Consider the following 19194-nt stretch of genomic DNA (forward strand, 5'->3'; position numbering starts at 1 on the left):
TTCCTGACAGGCAGGGAGGGAGAGGTGGAGAGAAGACAGCACATTACATGGTAAGACCTACCCCGAAAATAAGCCCTACTGTGTCTTTTTTGCCAAAATTAATATAATACCCGGGCTTATTTTCAGGGAAACACGGTAGGTCCTTCATCAAGCAGCTTCCTCCCTCCAGCACGGACAGCACAGGATCACCTCGAAACCGTAAACCCAGTCTGCTTACTGGGCCTACTCAACGGATCACAACCCCAGACCAATGTAGTCCCAAAGCCAGGATTGCAAGAGCACACACTCCCAGGCAGGAGGGCCACAAGGTGGTGGGACGACAGACCAAGGATCGACGACCTCGGTTCCGTGGCGTCTCTTCCTTAAGTACCCCTCCCCAGCATGCACAGCGGGACGATCAACCCCCACTGATTGGCTGCCGAGGGGAGACACCCAATATCACCCTGACTTAGCTGCTGCCACCCTTGGCCTGGGGTGGTAACAACACCCCAGACAAACAATGGTGGTCACTCTCAGCACAGCCATGGCTGAAACAAAAGCCAAATTTAGCCCAAATTATATGTGTCTGAGTTAACTAACACTCAGAGTCCCTTTTAAATTTAAAGCAGCGCCAGCTCAACAGGAGCAGGCCGCTACACTTGCATACAGGGATGGATAAGGGGCCCTGGACACAAACCACCGCCATCCATCCATCCCTGTGTGCGTATAAATAATCAGATTTGTGGTAGAGCCGGCCCTCCTATAAGGCTGGATTCACACCTATTGCATTTTTAGTGCTTTTTGCATTTTGCTGATTTGCACTACAGAACGTGTTCCATAGGAAACCATGGTAAATGGACTGTAGTGCAAATCTGCAAAAAGCACTAAAAATGCCATAGGTGTGAATCCAGACTGAGGGGCCCGGGCTAAATCCGGTCAACAGGCGGCCCGGGGCAAGGCACATGACAAGCAGGAGGACCGGTTCTACTGCTCTATCAGCCTAAGGCTTTATGTACAGACAGCCTTCATTGACCACCGGCTGCAAGAAAACACAAAACACAGCTAAATCGCGGATTTGCCACTTTTGCGTTTTCCAGCAGCCATCGGTCAAAACGTTCCTATCCTGAATGCGATTCTTCAGCATTCATGGGAGGGAGGATAAGGAAGGTTAGAGCTCCCTTAACCGCAGCAGCTCCTAAACTCTGGTAAAAGTCTTTGGGCTAGATTCAGCATTGAATTACGCCGGCGTATCTATAGATACGCCGCGTAAATTCAAAGCTGCGCCCGCGTATCTTCTTTCTGTATTCAGAAAGCAAGATACGCCGGAATTAGGCTAAGATCCGACTGGCATAAGTCTCTTACACCGTCGTATCTTAGGGTGCATACTTACGCTGGCCGCTAGGTGGCGCTTCCGTCGTTTTCGGCGTAGAATATGCAAATGACCTAGATACGCCGATTCACAAACGTACGTGCGCCCGGCGGAATTTTTTTACGTCGTTTGCGTAAGGCTTTCCCGGCATAACGTTGCTCCCGCTTCTATGAGGCGCACGCAATGTTAAGTATGGACGTCGTTAAGGTTATTCCAGCGATCTCCCCCATCGATGACAGGGAAAGTGCAGGGGCCCCACATGCACCTGGGGTCCCTGGGCAGTGCCTGACACCCCCGACCCCCGACCCCCCAAGAGAGAAGGAAGGAAAGAGGAATGGAGGGACAGCAGGCCCAGATCCTTCACCATAATAGCAATATGTGTATTCCAGAAAGTTTAACAATCAGCAGATAAAGATACTCCAAACACCTGGTGTTGGCGCTTCAATCATCCCGGCACCATGGTTGTTATGGTGTCAGGATGACTGAAGTGCATTATTTCTATTATTACATTGCAATATAGAATTAAATAGTTCAACTCACCATAATGCAGAATCGGTGGAAGCCCCAAGTGTGTCACTTGCCATGTCGCCTGCCATCAGGTATCCCCACCAGAGTCTCTCCTTACACCAGGCACTCCCAGCAGAGTCTCTACTTATATTAGGTGCCCCAGTAAAGATCTTCCTTACATCAGGTGTCCCCAGCATAGTCCCTCCTTACATCAGGTGCCCCCAGCGGAGTCCCTCCTTACATCAAGTGCCCCCAGCGGAGTCCCACCTTACATCAGGTGCCCCCAGCAGAGTCCCTCCTTACATCAGGTGCCCCCAGCGGAGTCCCTCCTTACATCAGTTGCCCCCAGCGGAGTCCCACCTTACATCAGGTGCCCCCAGCGGAGTCCCACCTTACATCAGGTGCCCCCAGCAGAGTCCCTCCTTACATCAGGTGTCCCCCGGAGAGTCCCTCCTTACATCAGGTGTCCCCAGCAGAGTCCCTCCTTACATCAGGTGTCCCCAGCAGAGTCCCTCCTTACATCAGGTGTCCCCAGCAGAGTCCCTCCTTACATCAGGTGTCCCCAGCAGAGTCCCTCCTTACACCAGGCACTAACAGCAGAGTCCCTCCTTACATCAAGTGTCCCCAGTAGAGTCCCCCCTTACATCAGGTGTCCCCAGCAGAGTCCCCCCTTACATCAGGTGCCCCCAGCAGAGTCCCTCTATACATCAGGCGCCCCAGTAGAGTCCCTCCTTACATCAGGTGTCCCCAGCAGAGTGCCCCCTTACATCAGGTGTCCCCAGCAGAGTCCCCCCTGACATCAGGTGTCCCAAGTAGAGTCCTTCCTTACATCAGGTGCCCCCAGTAAAGTCCCCTCTTACATCACGTGTCCCCAGCAGAGTCCCCCCTTACATCAGGTGCCCCCAGTAGAGTCCCTCCTTACACCAGGTGTCCCCAGTAGAGTCCCTCCATACATCATGGTTCCCCAGCGGATTCCCTCCTTACATCACTGCCTGGGATGTAAAAGTGTGCTAAAAGTTTGTTTGTCCTGAAAAAAATTAGGCCATCTTAATGAAATGCATTGGAATAATTGGGGAATATGGAATGAAGGTGTTTTTAAGCGTGTTGTGGGGTTTAACTGCCTCATTCTGTATGTATGGACTCTGCACAGTACTACTTCTCTTATTCTGTGTGTATGGACTCTGCACAGTATTACTTCTCGTGTCCTGTATGCTGGGTGTAATTCTCAGTATCTGTCCTCATTCTGTATATAAGGACTTCTCTTTCTGTGTTTTCAGGGTGTCATTCTCAGTATTTGTCACATGCACACTGTATTGTATCCCTTCTCATCATCACATGGCATAGAAAACCCAATGAGAACAATGGAATACCTCCAGCGGAGTGGTGAAGGCGGCAAGGTGGGGACTTCTATGTGCTGAGTCCGAGCCCCGCCCCTTTCCCCGGGCAACTCACATGACTCTCCTGGTTGCCATGGAGAGGCAAAGTAACAAGGAAGCAGCACAGGAGTCAGGAGAAGGTTGGAGTTTCATGTGTTATATCCACTATTATAGTTTTATATATTATTAGAATTATACTAGTTTAGATTTGCACCATATAATATTTCATTTTTATATTGTCATGTATTATATCTATAGTATAGTGCCATAGAAATACAATATATATGTTACATCATTATTATATTTTTATATGTGCGGGTTCTTCAAAAAATTTCCACACTTTTTTTTAACTCTATTATATATATAAAAGTGCGGAATCCTTTCGAAAACCAGTGTATGGTATTTCATTATTACATTTCCATATATTGTTATGCTATAGTGCAAAACAACTATATTATTATTATTACTATTATTATTATTATTATTATTAATATATTTTTGTGAATAGTTATATATATTTATATTGTGTGATATTTTATGATTATTTTGTCATCATAATATTATAGTGCTGCTATACAGTTATATTATTGTTATTTGTATTATTATTATTATTATTATTATTATTATTATTATTAATATTATTATTATTTTTAATGCATTTATATATTATTGTTATTTGTATTATTATTATTATTATTATTATTATTTTTAATGCATTTATATATTATTGTTATGACATAGATTTGCACCATAAGATATTGCATCATTATATTGTCATATACTATGTCAATATTACAGTGCTATACAATCTCATTACATGTTAAATTATTAATATTATTATTCTATGCCTATAAATAATTATAGATTTGCAACATGTGATATTTCATTATTAGATTACCATATAGTATATCATATTATGGTATTTACATTATTACACTATTTTAGCTCTATAGAAGTAAAATGTATGTTTTATCATTATTATGTTGCTATAGATTTGAATTATATGTTATATCGCATTGCGCCAGACTAATCATTTCAGCAGCAATCTTATAATATTATATCTAAAATCCTCCCTTTTGTAGACATATAGGGCCAGATCCACATAGAATTGGATAGGCGCAGCGTATCAGAGATACGCTACGCCGCCGTATCTTACCTGGCTTTAAGTCGAATCCAGGAAGATTTCGCGCCGTAAGTTACGGCGGCGTAGTGTATTTCTGGCGGCGGAATTCAAATCGGGGGCGTGATTCATTTAAATGAAGCGCGTCCCCGCGCCGATTGAACTGCGCATGCTCCGTTTCGAAATTTCCCGCCGTGCTTTGCGCGAAATGATGTCGCAACAACGTAATTTTTTTAAGTTAGACGTGAGTTACGTCCATCCCTATTCACGGACGACTTACGCGCAAAAAAAAAAAATTCAAATTTCGACGCGGGAACGACGGCCATACTTTAACATGGCAAGTCTATCTATGCGACGCAAAATAGCAGCTTTAACTATACGCCGGAAAAAGCCGACTAGAGACAACGTAAGAGAATGCGACGGCCGCGCGTACCTTCGTGGATCGACCGAAAAAGCTCATTTGTATACCCGTCGCGGAAAACGACGCAAACTCCACCCAGCGGACGCCGAAGTATTGCATCTACGATCCGAAGGAGTACGAAGCCGTACGCCTGTCGGATCTAACCCAGATGCCGTCGTATCTCGGTTTGAGGATTCAAACTAAAGATACGACGCGGGTAATTTGAAAGTACGCCGGCGTATCAGTAGATACGCCGGCGTACTCGCTATGAGGATCTGGCCCCTAAAAGCCTAGAGACAGCGTTGGTCGGTCCATAAGGGGCGCTGCCCCCTAATCTCCATCCTTTTTGAGGCTCTAACTGGCTTCAAAAAGGTTGGACTTGGGGCGCCGAGGACTGTGCCCAGAGCCCACCCACTTGAGACATTAGCGAATCAATTTTCGCTATTATATTCCGGCTTCTCCTCCCGATCAATCAGGACAGGAAGTGGGTCTTAAAGTGATTGTAAACACAAAAAATGTTTAAAAAAATAAATAAGACAAAGGCATAATGAGCTAGTATGATTAGTATACTAGCTCATTATGAGTTACTTACCTTAGATCGAAGCCCCCGATGCCATCCTCGTCTCCCCCTCCAGCCACAGACATATCTCCCGGAGGTTACTTCCGGGTATCGCCGCTCCGGCGCTGTGATTGGCCGGAGCGGTGATGACGTCACTCCGCGCATGCGGCAAGCTGGCATTATTCATTCAGAAAACCGCCATTCTCAGTGCGCCTGCGCCGTAGACAACGGTGCATTATTTTTGGCAAATATCTCCTAAACCGTGTAGGTTTAGGAGATATTGCAAACACCTACAGGTAAGCCTTAAGTTACAGTAGGCTTACCTGTAGGTGAAAGTTGTAATGGAGGGTTAACTTCCATTTTAAGACCGGATTGGCCGGGGGGAGGAGCCAGGGAAGCCGCCACCTAGATGGGTTGAGTGCAGACCTGGCGGGGGAGGTTTGTTTGTTGACTCGGAGCTGCTACATGAGGCATTCCAAAACTGACAGTTACAAGCATGACTCCCAGAGGCATGATGGGATTGCTAGTTCCGCATTTGCTGGAGGGCCACAGTTGCCCACCCCTGCTCTATAGTATTTCTCTTTACTCCTCCAATAAAAAATTACCGTATTTATCAGGGTATTGCGCGCTCCGGCGTATAGCGCGTACCCCTAAAGTGGACCCGACATTCCTGTAAAAAAAGATTTTAGTACTTACAGTTTTGGTGTCTTGCGCGGCGGCCTCGTCGGGTCCGGCGTCCGTCTGCGGCTTCGGGTGTCCTCTTCGTCGGGTCCGGCGTCCTTCTACAGCGTCCTCCCCACTCGATCCTCGCTTTCCCGCGCCGAGTTTGAATACTGCGCCGGCATATACCGAGCGCAGTACACTCGTGTGTAGTCGGGCAGGCTCAGCTACTCTCGCGCTCACGTCCTGTACGTCCAGGACGTGAGCGCGAGAGGAGTGGACAGTGCAAGTAAATTTCGTTTTTATTATTTAATTTTTTATAAATTTTTACATTCTGTATATATTTTTTATATATTTTTTTTATAATTTTTTTAAATATTTTTTTTATTATTATTATAATGTTTTTAGGAGACCCGCTAGGGGGCTTTGTTGAAATATCAGGGGTCAAAACAGAGGGAATCTTCCCCATATGGGGTGACTAGGGTGTGCCCTGGCTCACCCTGTGCGCACGCCTATGATCACACCACACACTGTACAATATTCAAATGATAATAATCTGACAACGGGCTGGTGTGCTGGTACCTGGGAACTTGTAGTACACATTGTTGTGCCCCTAGAGGGCACTGTGTAACTAGTTTTGGCTCATTGCATGCCACATATAACATGGATATCCGCAGTATAAGATCTCCCGCGTGGCATAGGCCTGGTTTGTACAGTGCCTTGAAAAAGTATTCATACCCCTTGAATTTTTCCACATTTTGTTATGTTACAAATAAAATTGTAAATGTATTTTATTGAGATTTTATGTGATAGACCAACACAAAGTGGCGCATAATTGTAAAAGTGGAAGAAAAATTATAAATGGTTTTCAAAAATTTGTATAAATAAATATCTAAAAAGTGTGGCGTGCGTTTGTATTCAACCCTTCTTAGACCCCTTACACACTGGAGGCGTTTTTCAGGCGCTTTAGCTCTAAAAATAGGCGCCTGTAAAAAGCCTCAGCTGCAATCCCAGTGTGAAAGCCAGAGTGCTGCGCTGGCAGAGCATCAAAAAAAGTCCTGCCAGCAGCTTCTCTGCAGCTCTTCAGGAGCGGTGAATACCCCGCTCCTAAAGTGCCGCTGCCCATTGAAATGGGCATCGCCGCCAGCAAAGTCTAAGTCTTAACCCTTTTTCGGCCGATAGCGGGGGTTAAAAGCGCCCCGCTAGCGGCCGAAAAGCATTGCAAAAACTACGATAAAGCACCGCTAAAAATAGAAGCACTTTACCGCTGACGCCAGAGCCCTCTTTTAGAGGCCAGAGGCTACTCTGAGACCCCTATCTAAAAATCTAGTGGACTCTAGTGGCCGAGGAGGCACAGTGTGCTACAGCACCTGCCCGAGGCCGAGGTATTGCAGAGGAGGTGGGGGGTTGAGGATATGTGCTAGGGGGTGCTTTGTTTTTGGGTTAGAAATGACTTGTGCTATAAGGAGGGGGATTTGAAGTTTAACCCCCAGCACAATTCCTCTCCCCTTCCAAAGCACCCCCTAGCACATATCCTCTAACCCCCCCCAAATCAAAGATCCCATCCCAACTCCATCCGTCCCCCGATCCCATCCCAATTTCATCCATCCCCCCCGCTCCATCCCAGCTCCACCCACCCCCTATCCCATCTCTGCTCCATCTACCCCCCCAACCCATCTCTGCTCCATCCATCCACCCCCCCATCCTAGCTCCATCCATCCCCCGATCCCATCCTGGCTCCATCCACCACCCCCATCCCATCTCCCCGATCCCATCCTGGCTCCATCCATCCCCCGATCCCATCCTGGCTCCATCCACCACCCCCATCCCATCTCCCCGATCCCATCCTGGCCTCATCCACCCCCTGATCCCATCCCAGCTCCAATCACCCCCCCCCCCCCTGATCCCTTCCTAGCTCCATTTTTCCCCCCGATCCCATCCTAGCTCCATCCTACCCCCCGATCCCATCCTTGCTCCATCCACCACACCATCCCAACCCATCTCCATCCATCCCCCGATCATATGCTGGTTCCATCCATCCCCCGATCCCATACCAGCTTCATCCCTACCCCGATCCCATCCATCCCCCCAATCCCATCCCAGCTCCATCCATTCCCCCCAATCCCATCCCAGCTCCATACATGCCCCCCATCTCTGCTCCATCTACCCCCCCATCCCATCTCTGCTCCATCCACCCCCCATGCCACCCCAGCTCCATCCATCCCCCGATCCCATCACAGCTTCATCCACCACCCCCATCCCATGCCGGCTCCATCCATCACCCCATCCCAGCTCCATCCACCCCCCCAATTCCATCCTGGCTCCATCCATCCCCCGATCCCATCCCAACTTCATCCATCCCCCCACTCCATCCATCGCCCCGATCCCATCCCCGCTCCATCAACCCCCCCATCCCATCTCTGCTCCAATCAACACCCCCATCCCACCATCTCTGCTTCATCCACCCCCACATCCCATCCCAGCTTCATCCATCCCCCAATCCCATCACGGCTCCATCCACCACCTCCATCCCATCTCAAACCCCCCCCCCGATACCATCCTGGCTCCATCCATCCCCCCGATCCCATCCTGGCTCCATCCATGATTGGCCAAAGCATGCAGGTCAGGTGTATGCTTTGGCTAATCATCATACAGCAATGCACTGCGGTCTTGCAGTGCATTATGGGGCGCTCAAATTTGCCGCGAATAAAATTCGAATAAAATTCGCTGTTCAGTGAACGGTCGAACACCTGATGTTCTTTTTTGAACTCGAAGCTCATCCCTAATGTTGATGATGGGGCGGAAAGGCAACCTCTAGCAACAGCAGAATGAACTTCAGCTTTGATTAACCGCTGACTGTATACTGTATATTTACAGCCTCCGGCGACCCGCTCCCACTGTGATCGGACACAGCTGAAGCCAATCAGCGGGTCCAGTGGATGCAATTTCTGCCAGGACCCTCCGATCCTTTGGGACACAGGAAGATCGCTGTTCTGTGAGAAGGGAAGGCTGTGATCCTGTGTCCCTACAAAGCAGGAAAACGGATCTCTGCCTTCCCCTAGTAAAATCACCTCCCCCATAGTTAGCAAGCACTCCCAAGGACCAGATTTAACCCTTTGATCGCCCCCAATGTTTAACCTCTTCCCTGCCAGTGTGATAGTGCATATTTTTAGCACTGATCACTGTATTGGTGTCACTGGTCCCCAAAAAGTGTCACTTAGTAAAACAACAAATATATTAAAAACAATCCATAAGGCCCCTTTCAGACTGAGGCAGGAGCTGCGGTGGCGGTATAACGCCGCTAAAAATAGCGGCGCTATACCGCCGGAATTGCCGCGGGTATCAGCCGCTAGCGGTGCGGTATTAACCTCCGCTAGCGGCCGATAAAGAGTTAATATCGCCCGCAATGCGCCTCTATAGAGGCGCATTGCGGGCGGTATTGCCGCGGTTCCCATTGTTTTCAATGGGAAGGAGCGGTGAAGGAGCGGTATACACGCCGCTCCTCTCACCGCTCCAAAGATGCTGCTGACAGGAGATTTTTTTGTCTCCCGCCAGCGCATCGCCTCAGTGTGAAAGCCCTCGGGCTTTCACATTGAGTCTGCAGTGCAGGAGTTTTTCAGGCGGGATAGCAGCGCTATTTTTAGCGCTTTACCGCCTGAAAAACTCCTCAATGTGAAAGGGGCCTAAATCTCTCATATAGTTTGTAGACGCTATAACGTTTGCGCAAAGAAATAAATATACACTTGTTGGGATTTCTTTCACCGAGAACATGTAGCAGAATACATATTGGCCTAAATTTATGAAGAAATTTGATTTTTCCATTTTTTTATTGGATGTGTTTTATAGCAGAAAGTTAAACATAAATATTTTTTTCAATTTTGTTTATAGCGCCACATGGAAACAGTGTCGCACAACTGCGCAATTGTCAGTTAAAGTAACGCGAGGGGGGTAAATCTTCCCGAGGGCAAGTGGTTAAAATCATGGCACCTTGAAGGAATGTAATGTAACATTGTAACAGTAATCTGGATACAGAAAGATATTATTTTATCTAATCAGTGACTGCCATGTGACTATGGCCCCTTTCACACTTGTGCGACATGAAAGTTGTGTGTATTTATGTGTTTTGTTATTTGCAGCAGACATATAAAGTATATCATTGGAGGAGGACTTTTGTGCTGCCCTCGGGAACCAATAGGAATTCAGCTGTCAATTTTTCTTGAGCAGATACCAAATGTGATTTAATCATTCCTTACCGGTAACAGCCGCCCTTTCCTTTACCTTCCTTATAGACAATGGGGTAGATTCAGATAGAGATACGACGGCGTATCTCCTGATACGCCGTCGTATCTCTGAGATCCGACGGTCGGATCTATGCGACTGATTCATAAGAATCAGTTACGCATAGATCTCCCTTAGATCCGACAGGTGTAAGTGACTTACACCGTCGGATCTTAGGCTGCAATCTCCCGCCGGCTGCTAGGTGGCGCTTCCATTTGTATACGCAACGAATATGCAAATGAGGAGATCCGCTGATTCAGAAACGAACGCCCGCCGTTTTTTTTTTACGTCGTTTGCGTTCGGCTTTTTCCGGCGGATAGTTACCCCTGCTATATGCGGCGTATCCTATGTTAAGTATGGCCGACGTTCCCGCGCCAAGTTTTGAATTTTTTACGTTGTTTGCGTAAGTCGGTAGCGAATACGGATGGACGTAATTTATGTTCCCGTCGAAACCAATGACGTCCTAGCGACGTCATTGAAAGCAATGCACGCCGGGAAAATTCGCGGACGGCGCATGCACAGTTAAATCGGCGCGGGGACGCGCCTGATTTAAATACTACACTCCCCCTAGCCGCGGAATTTGAATTCCGCCGGGGGGTTTACGATCCGCCGGCGCAAGTTTCAAGGTAAGTGCTTTGTGAATACTGCACTAGCCTCTCAAATTTCGCCGGCGGATCGTAAATCAGATAGATTACGCGGATCTAAAGATCCGCTAATCTATCTGAATCTAGCCCAGTGCATAGATTATTGGGTGTTTGTTACAATGGACATATTTTGTTTTCTGTATTGCGCCATCATCTTCTGTAGCGCTGTACAATGTAAGTGATGCAAACACAAGGCTGAGCGATGCAGATCAGTCAGGTGAGGAAACATTTCCTGTGACAGCTACATAGAGTTGCATAGCAAAGACATAAACAGCAACATCAACATACAACAGACCTGGCCCATAGCTCCCAACTGTCCCCGATTTCGAGGGACTGTCCCTGATTTGGAACAATGTCCCTCTTTCCCCCTAAATTTGTCCCCCATTTTTGTGATCTACTGTATATAGTTGTTTATAAAATGCGCTTTTTATCTATCAAAAAGTGTTTCCCAGTCCTAAACCTTTCATCCAAATTCTAAATTGCTGCATTTGTAAATTTTAAAAGCCAATATAAAGGAATAGAAGTGGTAAAAAAAGCACTTGTGGATTTAACCACTTCAGCCCCGGAAAAATGTACCCCCTTCCTTACCAGAGCACGTTTTTCGATTCGGCACTGCTCCGCTTTAACAGACAATTGCGCGGTCGTGCGACGTGGCTCCCAAACAAAATTGATGTCCTTTTTTCCCCACAAATAGAGCTTTATTTTGGTGGTATTTGATCACCTCTGCGGTTTTTAGTTTTTGCACTATAAACAAAAATAGAGCGCCAATTTTGAAAAAAAATCTATATTTTTTATTTTTTGCTGTAATTAATATCCCCAAAAAAATCTATAAAAAAAAAACGAATCACAGCACAGTGATTGGACACAAGAGGCGGGATTTTTGATTTCTCCAATCACAAGCCGGGGGCAGGATTGTGCTCATCCAGGCATTCCTGGCCAGGACAAGTTCTGTCAGTGAGTAAAGCATTCCAGGACACTGTATTGTCCTGGAATTAAGTTACCCGGGACAGACCTGCAAAATGCGGGACTGTCCCGGCCAATCCGGCACATGTGATCACCCTAGGCCAGTGATGGCGAACCTTGGCACCCCAGATGTTTTGGAACTACATTTTCCATAATGCTCATGCAATCTGCAGTGTAGTGGAGCATCATGGGAAATGTAGTTCCAAAACATCTGGAGTGTCAAGGTTCGCCGTCACTGCCCTAGGCTATGCAGAGCTCCCTGCTGACTTATTCCATGATCCATGATCTGCCTGCATTGCATAAAGAAGCACAGATACTCGGTGATGACATCACTGTGACTAAAATAAGGTTTGTAATAAAAAGTATGTTGGAGGGGAGAAGGAACCAGGGAAGATATAAGCAGGTTCATTTCCATCTATAATGTACTTTCCATTGTGACGTGTCTCTAAGTAACCTGTTATTATACATCTGCAGGAGCGGAGCGCACTCCACAACACCCGCAACATGGCCATTCCTTTTTCCAACACCAATTATCGCATCCCTCGAGGGTTTGCCACTCTCCTGGAAGGGCTCACCAGAGAGGTCCTAAGGGAGCAGCCGAAGGATATCCCGCTATTTGCTTCCAAATACTTTTCAGACCTTCTGCAGAACAGGGAAGGTGAGAAATGACCTGGGATCACCGTCAGACCTAAATTGGCATTAAAACCACAAATGTAACATAGCAGCTTACCAATCATTAGATGTGATGGCTGCATTAGCTTCCTTTTTTAGGCTCCCCCCCCCCCCCCCCCCCCCCCCCGTTGTCACCTGGTAATCTGGCCAGTAACACACCTCCAATATTACAGTGCTCCCACTCTGGATGAAGGAGCACAGGGAGCACCTTTGGATAGCATCACTCTCGGTCTGGGGGGGGGGGGGGTGCTAGATGTGTTAGCAGATTTAAATGTACTAACAAATTAAAGCCAAACTCCAGCTAATACATTATAAGTAGTTGCAGCGAACAGTTTTTTTTTTTTTACTTTTGGCATAAAGGGTGTACATCAATAATCAACAGCTAATCATTGTAAACACCCCTGTCAGTAGTAAATGGTTTGTCTCAACCCTGTAACTGCTGTATCAGCAGGACAGCTTGTTCTGTTGGAAAAACAACAGACTTGCTGGAAGCAGGGCCATCTTTTCCATTGGGCACGCTGGGCAGTTGCCCGGGGGCCCCGCTTGCCTGGGGGGCCCCACCGGCTGCCCAGCAACCCCAGTAAAAAATTATGGAGAGTGACGGGTTAGAACTGCCCATGCCCAGTTCGCGGAAATCACAGAGAAGATCCGGTCCTCCACGAGTGCAGGGGGTTGCTGATGTAAGGGGGGAGTGAATGCAAAAATGTAAGGGGGCACTGATATAAAGGTTCCCCCTCCTATATTAGTGACCCCCCTTACCTTAGTGTATTTAATCTAAGGAAGGTGGTCTCTGGTCACCAGAGTACCCCCCACATCAGAGTCTGCAGGATTCCCCCTTACAATGCAAGGGGGAACTCAGTCTGCGGACCCTGATGTAAGTGGCAAAGAGAAAGCAGTGGACTCTGATATAAGGTTGTGTCTGGTCACCATAGCCCCCCTCCACATCGGAGTTCCCCCCTTAGATCATGATCTGCAGCGTTCCCCTTTACATAAGAGTTCCCTTTCACTGTAAGGGGGAATCCTGCATACTCTGATGTAAGAGGAAACTCTGTGCTGGCTGGGTTATAGTAACCTGACCTCCATGTCAATGAAGACATTTTTTTTTTTTACTTTTGTTTAACTTAAACACATTTCTAATAGCACTAGCTATATGTTTATAGTTTAAATACTGACATTTGCATTGTTGGGCACTGAAAACTGTAATTTTAGGTACTTTTTTTGCAGTGGCAGTAAAAAATGTGGTTCTGCCAGTAAATTTTATGATTTTTGTCAGTAATTCTCGTGAGTAATTGTGTAGACAGGGCCCCAGTGCACTGTATTGCCCGGGGGCCTATAATGCTCTTAAGATGACACTGGCTGGAAGGATCGGTAGGTGAAAAAAGAAAACCTATTTAAGAAAACAAATGCAGCCATCACATCTAAGAATTGATAAACCCAAAAGCAAGTATACATGTTGCATCTCAATACTGTTTTAACATTGAATAATTCGTTATGGAAGAGAGCCTGTACTCAGACGTTAACATAAAGCCATGCTGAAATTAAAGAGTAACATCAAGGGATGACATACTTTTCCTGGAGAACATGCTGCTTCGGGGGACCCTGCATGTAAAAGAAGATGCTGAGGCCCCTTTCACACGGTCGGACCGTTCAGGCGGATCTGAACGGCCGCTCCATGCATCTCTATGGAGCGTCTGATGTCAGCGGAGACATGTCTGCTGACGTCCGATCCGCTAAAAACTGACGTATGGGGCCACGTCCTCATCCGTCCATGGCAGATCGGATCGGGTGAGATCTGATGAAAACGGACATGCTGGCCGTTTTCATCAGATCCCTCCATAGGAAACAGCGGCGCCCGACAAGCCCCCGCAGCACTGCCGGCTTCCCTCTTCTCCTGCCTGCTGCTTCAGACACACAGGGGGATCTTCAGAATGGAGAGTGGGGGAAGGGGCTGGTAAAAATTACCCCTTCATTTCTGAATTATCACAGTGAGTGATCGGTACTGATTACTCACTGTGTTCATTCATAACTGTATGCTTCAGGTTATGAATGAACAGGAGGCTACAGAAAGGAAAAGTGAGACATTTGGGGTATATTTAGACACCTCATATTTCACCAAGCCCCCCCAAGAAGTAGTGAAAAAAATTAAGCAATATATATATATATATATATATAAAAAAGTACAAATCATTAAAAATGTAATATAAAAATATAAAAAAATAAGGGTAATTCACACCGGTTCTCTGTGTGTATATACATGTGTGTTTTAAGCTTTGGGGTGCACACCCTGTTGTAATAGACTGCACACACCTATGATTCTAGTATTGACTGAAGGGACCCCGGAGCAGCATGTTCTCCAGGAAAGGTAAGTATATATAGCTAGATTCACGTAGGGTTACGCCGGCGTATCAGTAGATATGTCGTCGTAACTCTGAATCTACGCCGTCCTAAATCTAAGCGTATTCTGGAAACCAGATACGCTTAAATTAGGCTAAGATAAGAGCGGCTTAATTCTCCTACGCCGTCGTATCTTAGGGTGCATATTTACGCTGGCCGCTAGGTGGCGCTTCCGTTGAGTTCGGCGTAGAATATGCAAATGACCTAGATACGCCGATTCACGAACGTACGTGCGCCCGTCGCAGTAAAGATACGCCGTTTACGTAAGGCGATTCCCGGTGTAAAGTTAGTCGAACAAATAGCTTTACTAGTTAATGTTAAGTATGGCCGTCGTTCCCGCGTCGAAATTTGAAAAATTTACGTTGTTTGCGTAAGTCGTCCGTGAATGGGGCTGGACGTAATTTACGTTCACGTCGAAACCAATATGTCCTTTGCGGCGTACTTTGGAGCAATGCACACTGGGATATGTACACGAACGGTGCATGCGCCGTTCGTAAAAAACGTCAATCACGTCGGGTCACCAATCATTTACATAAAACACGCCCCCCTCATCCTCATTTGAATTAGGCGCGCTTACGCCGGCCCCATTTACGCTACGCCGCCGTAACTTAGGAGGCAAGTGCTTTGTGAATACAGCACTTGCCTCTCTGACTTAAGGCGGCGTAGCGTAAATACGATACGCTACGCTGCCTCAAAGATGCGCCCATCTACCTGAATCCAGCTAATAGCATCTTCCTATACAATCAGGCTTTACTTTACTATCAAGCCTGCTGTGACAGGGTCACTTTAACGAAATTGTCTGAATTCTTCCCTTTGCAGGGATGGGCTTCGATCCGGCCGAATGGAGTGCGTCTTTGGAGGACAGGTTCTACAATAATCACTCTTTCCAGGTAAGCTGTAAAGTGAAGCTACATTTGCACGAGTGTTTTGCCACTGTGTGTAAGCCATCAGTAAGAATCTACGGAGTCCTGCTGCTGTTTTTGACACCTGCCAGCGGTTAGTTGCGGTCACCGGGCACATTTATTGTCTAAGGCAGTGGTTCTCAACCTTTCTAGTGCCGAACTAGTGCCGAACTACACGTCCCATGAGGCAGTGTAAAACTCTGACATTCACATACATGACTAGGCATGATGGGAATTGTAGTTCCTGAACAACTGGAGGGCCGTAGTTTGAAGTCCCCTGATGTAGAGCAACATTTTTTTTTTTAGATCCTCCTGCCATGTTGAACTTCTAGTGACCAGTATGAGAGAGTGAGAGCGATAACACCAAATGTAACACACCTGCTCCCCATTCACACCTGAGATCTTGTAACACTAATGAGTCACATGACACTGGGGAGGGGAAAATGGCTAATTGGGCCCAATTTAGACATTTTCACTTAGGGGTGTACTCACTTTTGTTGCCAGAGGTTTAGACATTATTGGCTGTGTGTTGAGTTATTTTGAGGGGACAGCAAATTTACACTGTTATACGAGCTGTACACTCACTACTTTACATTGTAGCAAAGTGTCATTTCTTCAGTGTTGTCACATGAAAATATATAATAAAATTAGAGGTGCACCGAAATGGAAATTTCAGAACTGAAACGAAACCGAAATAAAAACAAATGTCAGGCCGAAACCGAATATGACTTTTATTTTTTAAATAATTGTATGTTAAAACATACACTCACTGTGCCCCCAATTGCCGCCTCACTGTGCCCCCAAATGCCGCCTCTTGTTTCTTTTATTCTTTTTTTTTTTATTACTTTATCACTTTTTTTTTGTAGCTTGTCGCTTTACTTTTTTTATTTTTGTATAATTTTCTTATTTTTAATATTATTTTTCTTATTCTTTAATTTTAATTACTTATTTTATTAATTTAATTTAATTATTATTTCTTATTTTACACTTAATTTTATTGCTATCACACAGGAGAAAATAATTCCCTGTGTGATAGCAATTGAAGGTGACAGGTTCTCTTTATTAACCCTGTCACCTCAGGAGTGTATTGGCGTCAGGGACAGTAGCCAAACTAGGGGCGGACAGAATCCCGAAGATATAGCCAGCCGGAGGGAGGTATGTGATGTGGGGGGGGGGGGAACGGATGGCTGCTAGAAAAGAAAGCAACCATTTATCATTTTCCTCCCACTTCACAATTATGTGCCACTTTGTGTTGGTCTATCACATAAAACCCCAATAAAATACATTTCCGTTTTTGGTTGTAACATGGCAAAATGTGGAAAATTTCAAGGGGTATGAATACTTTTTAAGTCACTGAATAGCAAGGGAATTATTCAATATTAGTCAAAGCAATTTGTTTGTATCTACAGGTGTCATTTATCTGCATAGGCAGTTTTTTAGGTAAAGGGCAAACTATGACCATTAGCTCAAGCTTTTTTTTTTTTTTTTTATTAAACTTATCGAACAGTTACCAAGTTTTTAGTATAGTATTGATTTTGCATGTTCTCTCAATTGCTTTGAATTGAAAAGAAAGAAAGTGGACCCTTATTGTTCATGTATTTCCCACTGAGTTCAGAGTAAAACACTGGAAACTAGCAGGAAGAGAAGGGCGACATGCTGATTTTATGAAAAACCCAAAGAAAAGGAATTAAAAAAAGCTGTGTGGGCCAGATTCACAGAAAAAGTACGCCGGAGTATCTGCTGATACTCCGGCGTACTTTCAAATTTGCCGCGTCGTATCTTTATTTGTAATTCACAAACAAAGATACGACGGCTTTTGGCTAAGATCCGACAGGCGTACGGCTTCGTACGCCTTCGGATCTTAGGATGCATACGTCGGCAACCGCTGGGTGGAGTTTGCGTCGTTTTCCAGCGTCGGGTATGCAAATAAGCTGTTTACGGCGATCCACGAAGGTACGCACGTTCGTCGCATCTCTTACGTCGTCGCTAGTCGGTTTTTCCCGTCGCAATCTTAAAGCGGGAGTTCACCCAATTCGTTTTTTTTTTTTCCCCTTAGATTCCTGCTCGTTTTTTCTAGGGGAATCGGCTTTTTGTTTTAAAATATGAGCCGTACTTACCGTTTTCGAGATGCATCTTCTCCGTCGGCTTCCGGGTATGGGTCTTCGGGAGCGGGCGTTCCTTCTTGATTGACAGCCGAGAGGCTTCCGACGGTCGCATCCATCGCGTCACTAGTAGCCGAAAGAAGCCGAACGTCGGTGCGGCTCTATACTGCGCCTGCGCACCGACGTTCGGCTTCTTTCGGAAAATCGTGACGCGATGGATGCGACCGTCGGAAGCCTCTCGGAAGACTGTCAATCAAGAAGTAACGCCCAGTCCCGCAGCCCATACCCGGAAGCGACGGAGAAGATGCATCTCGTAAACGGTAAGTACGGATCATATTTTAAAACAACTAGCCGATTCCCCTAGACAAAACGAGCATCCATCTAAGGGGAAAATGTGTTCTCCATGGGTGAACCTCCGCTTTAAGCCTGCTATTTCATGGCTTAGATTTAGAACAGCCATGTTAAAGTATGGCCGTCGTTCCCGCGTCGAATTTCTATTTTTATTTTTTTTGCATAAGACGTCCGGAAATACGAAAGTACGTTACGCACGTCGCCATTCACAAACACGTCGGGGTGCCGTAATTTCGCGCAAAGCACGTCTGGAAACGGAGCATGCGCAGAACGTTCGGCGCGGGAACGCGCCTAATTTAAATGGTACACGCCCCATTTGAATTAGGCGGGCTTGCGCCGGACGGCTTTACGCTACGCCGCCGCAAGTTTACAGGCGAGTGCTTTGTGAATCAAGCACTTACGCCGAAAACTTGCGGCGGCGTAACGTAAAGGGGATACGTTACGCCGCCGTAATTATTCCTGAATCTGGCCCCAAGTTTTTAGTATAGTATTGATTTTGCATGTTCTCTCAATTGCTTTGAATTGAAAAGAAAGAAAGCGGACCCTTATTGTTCATGTATTTCATACTGAGTTCAGAGTAAAACACTGGAAACTAGCAGGAAGAGAAGGGCGACATGCTGATTTTATGAAAAGTGCAAAGAAAATGCCAAAGGAATTGAAAAAAGGTGTGTGTGTTTGTGTGTGTGTGTGTGTGTGTGTGTGTGTATGTATATGTATGTATGTGTGTATATATGTATGTGTGTGTGTGTATGTATGTGTGTGTATGTATATGTGTGTATGTATGTATGTGTGTATATGTATGTATGTATGTGTGTGTATGTATATGTGTGTATGTATGTATGTATGTGTGTATATGTATGTGTGTGTGTGTATGTATATGTATGTGTGTGTATGTATATGTATGTGTGTGTGTGTATA

General features: G+C 46.0%; 1 protein-coding gene across 2 annotated transcripts in view; it reads left to right on the plus strand.

Annotated features, from left to right (window-relative positions):
- The first annotated feature begins 3296 nt into the window (after nucleotides 1-3296).
- The window catches only part of LOC120915560 (titin-like), an 81752-nt gene continuing 65854 nt past the window's right edge, over nucleotides 3297-19194 (plus strand). For both annotated transcript variants that reach the window (XM_040326145.1, XM_040326146.1), the window contains exons 1-3: nucleotides 3297-3371; nucleotides 12330-12513; nucleotides 15741-15811. In XM_040326145.1, the coding sequence (XP_040182079.1) occupies nucleotides 12360-12513; nucleotides 15741-15811 (225 nt within the window). In that variant the 5' untranslated portion in view covers nucleotides 3297-3371; nucleotides 12330-12359. The remainder of the gene's footprint in view (nucleotides 3372-12329; nucleotides 12514-15740; nucleotides 15812-19194) is intronic.

The sequence above is a fragment of the Rana temporaria genome, chromosome 10, assembly GCF_905171775.1.
Source record: "Rana temporaria chromosome 10, aRanTem1.1, whole genome shotgun sequence".
NCBI lineage: Eukaryota > Metazoa > Chordata > Amphibia > Anura > Ranidae > Rana > Rana temporaria.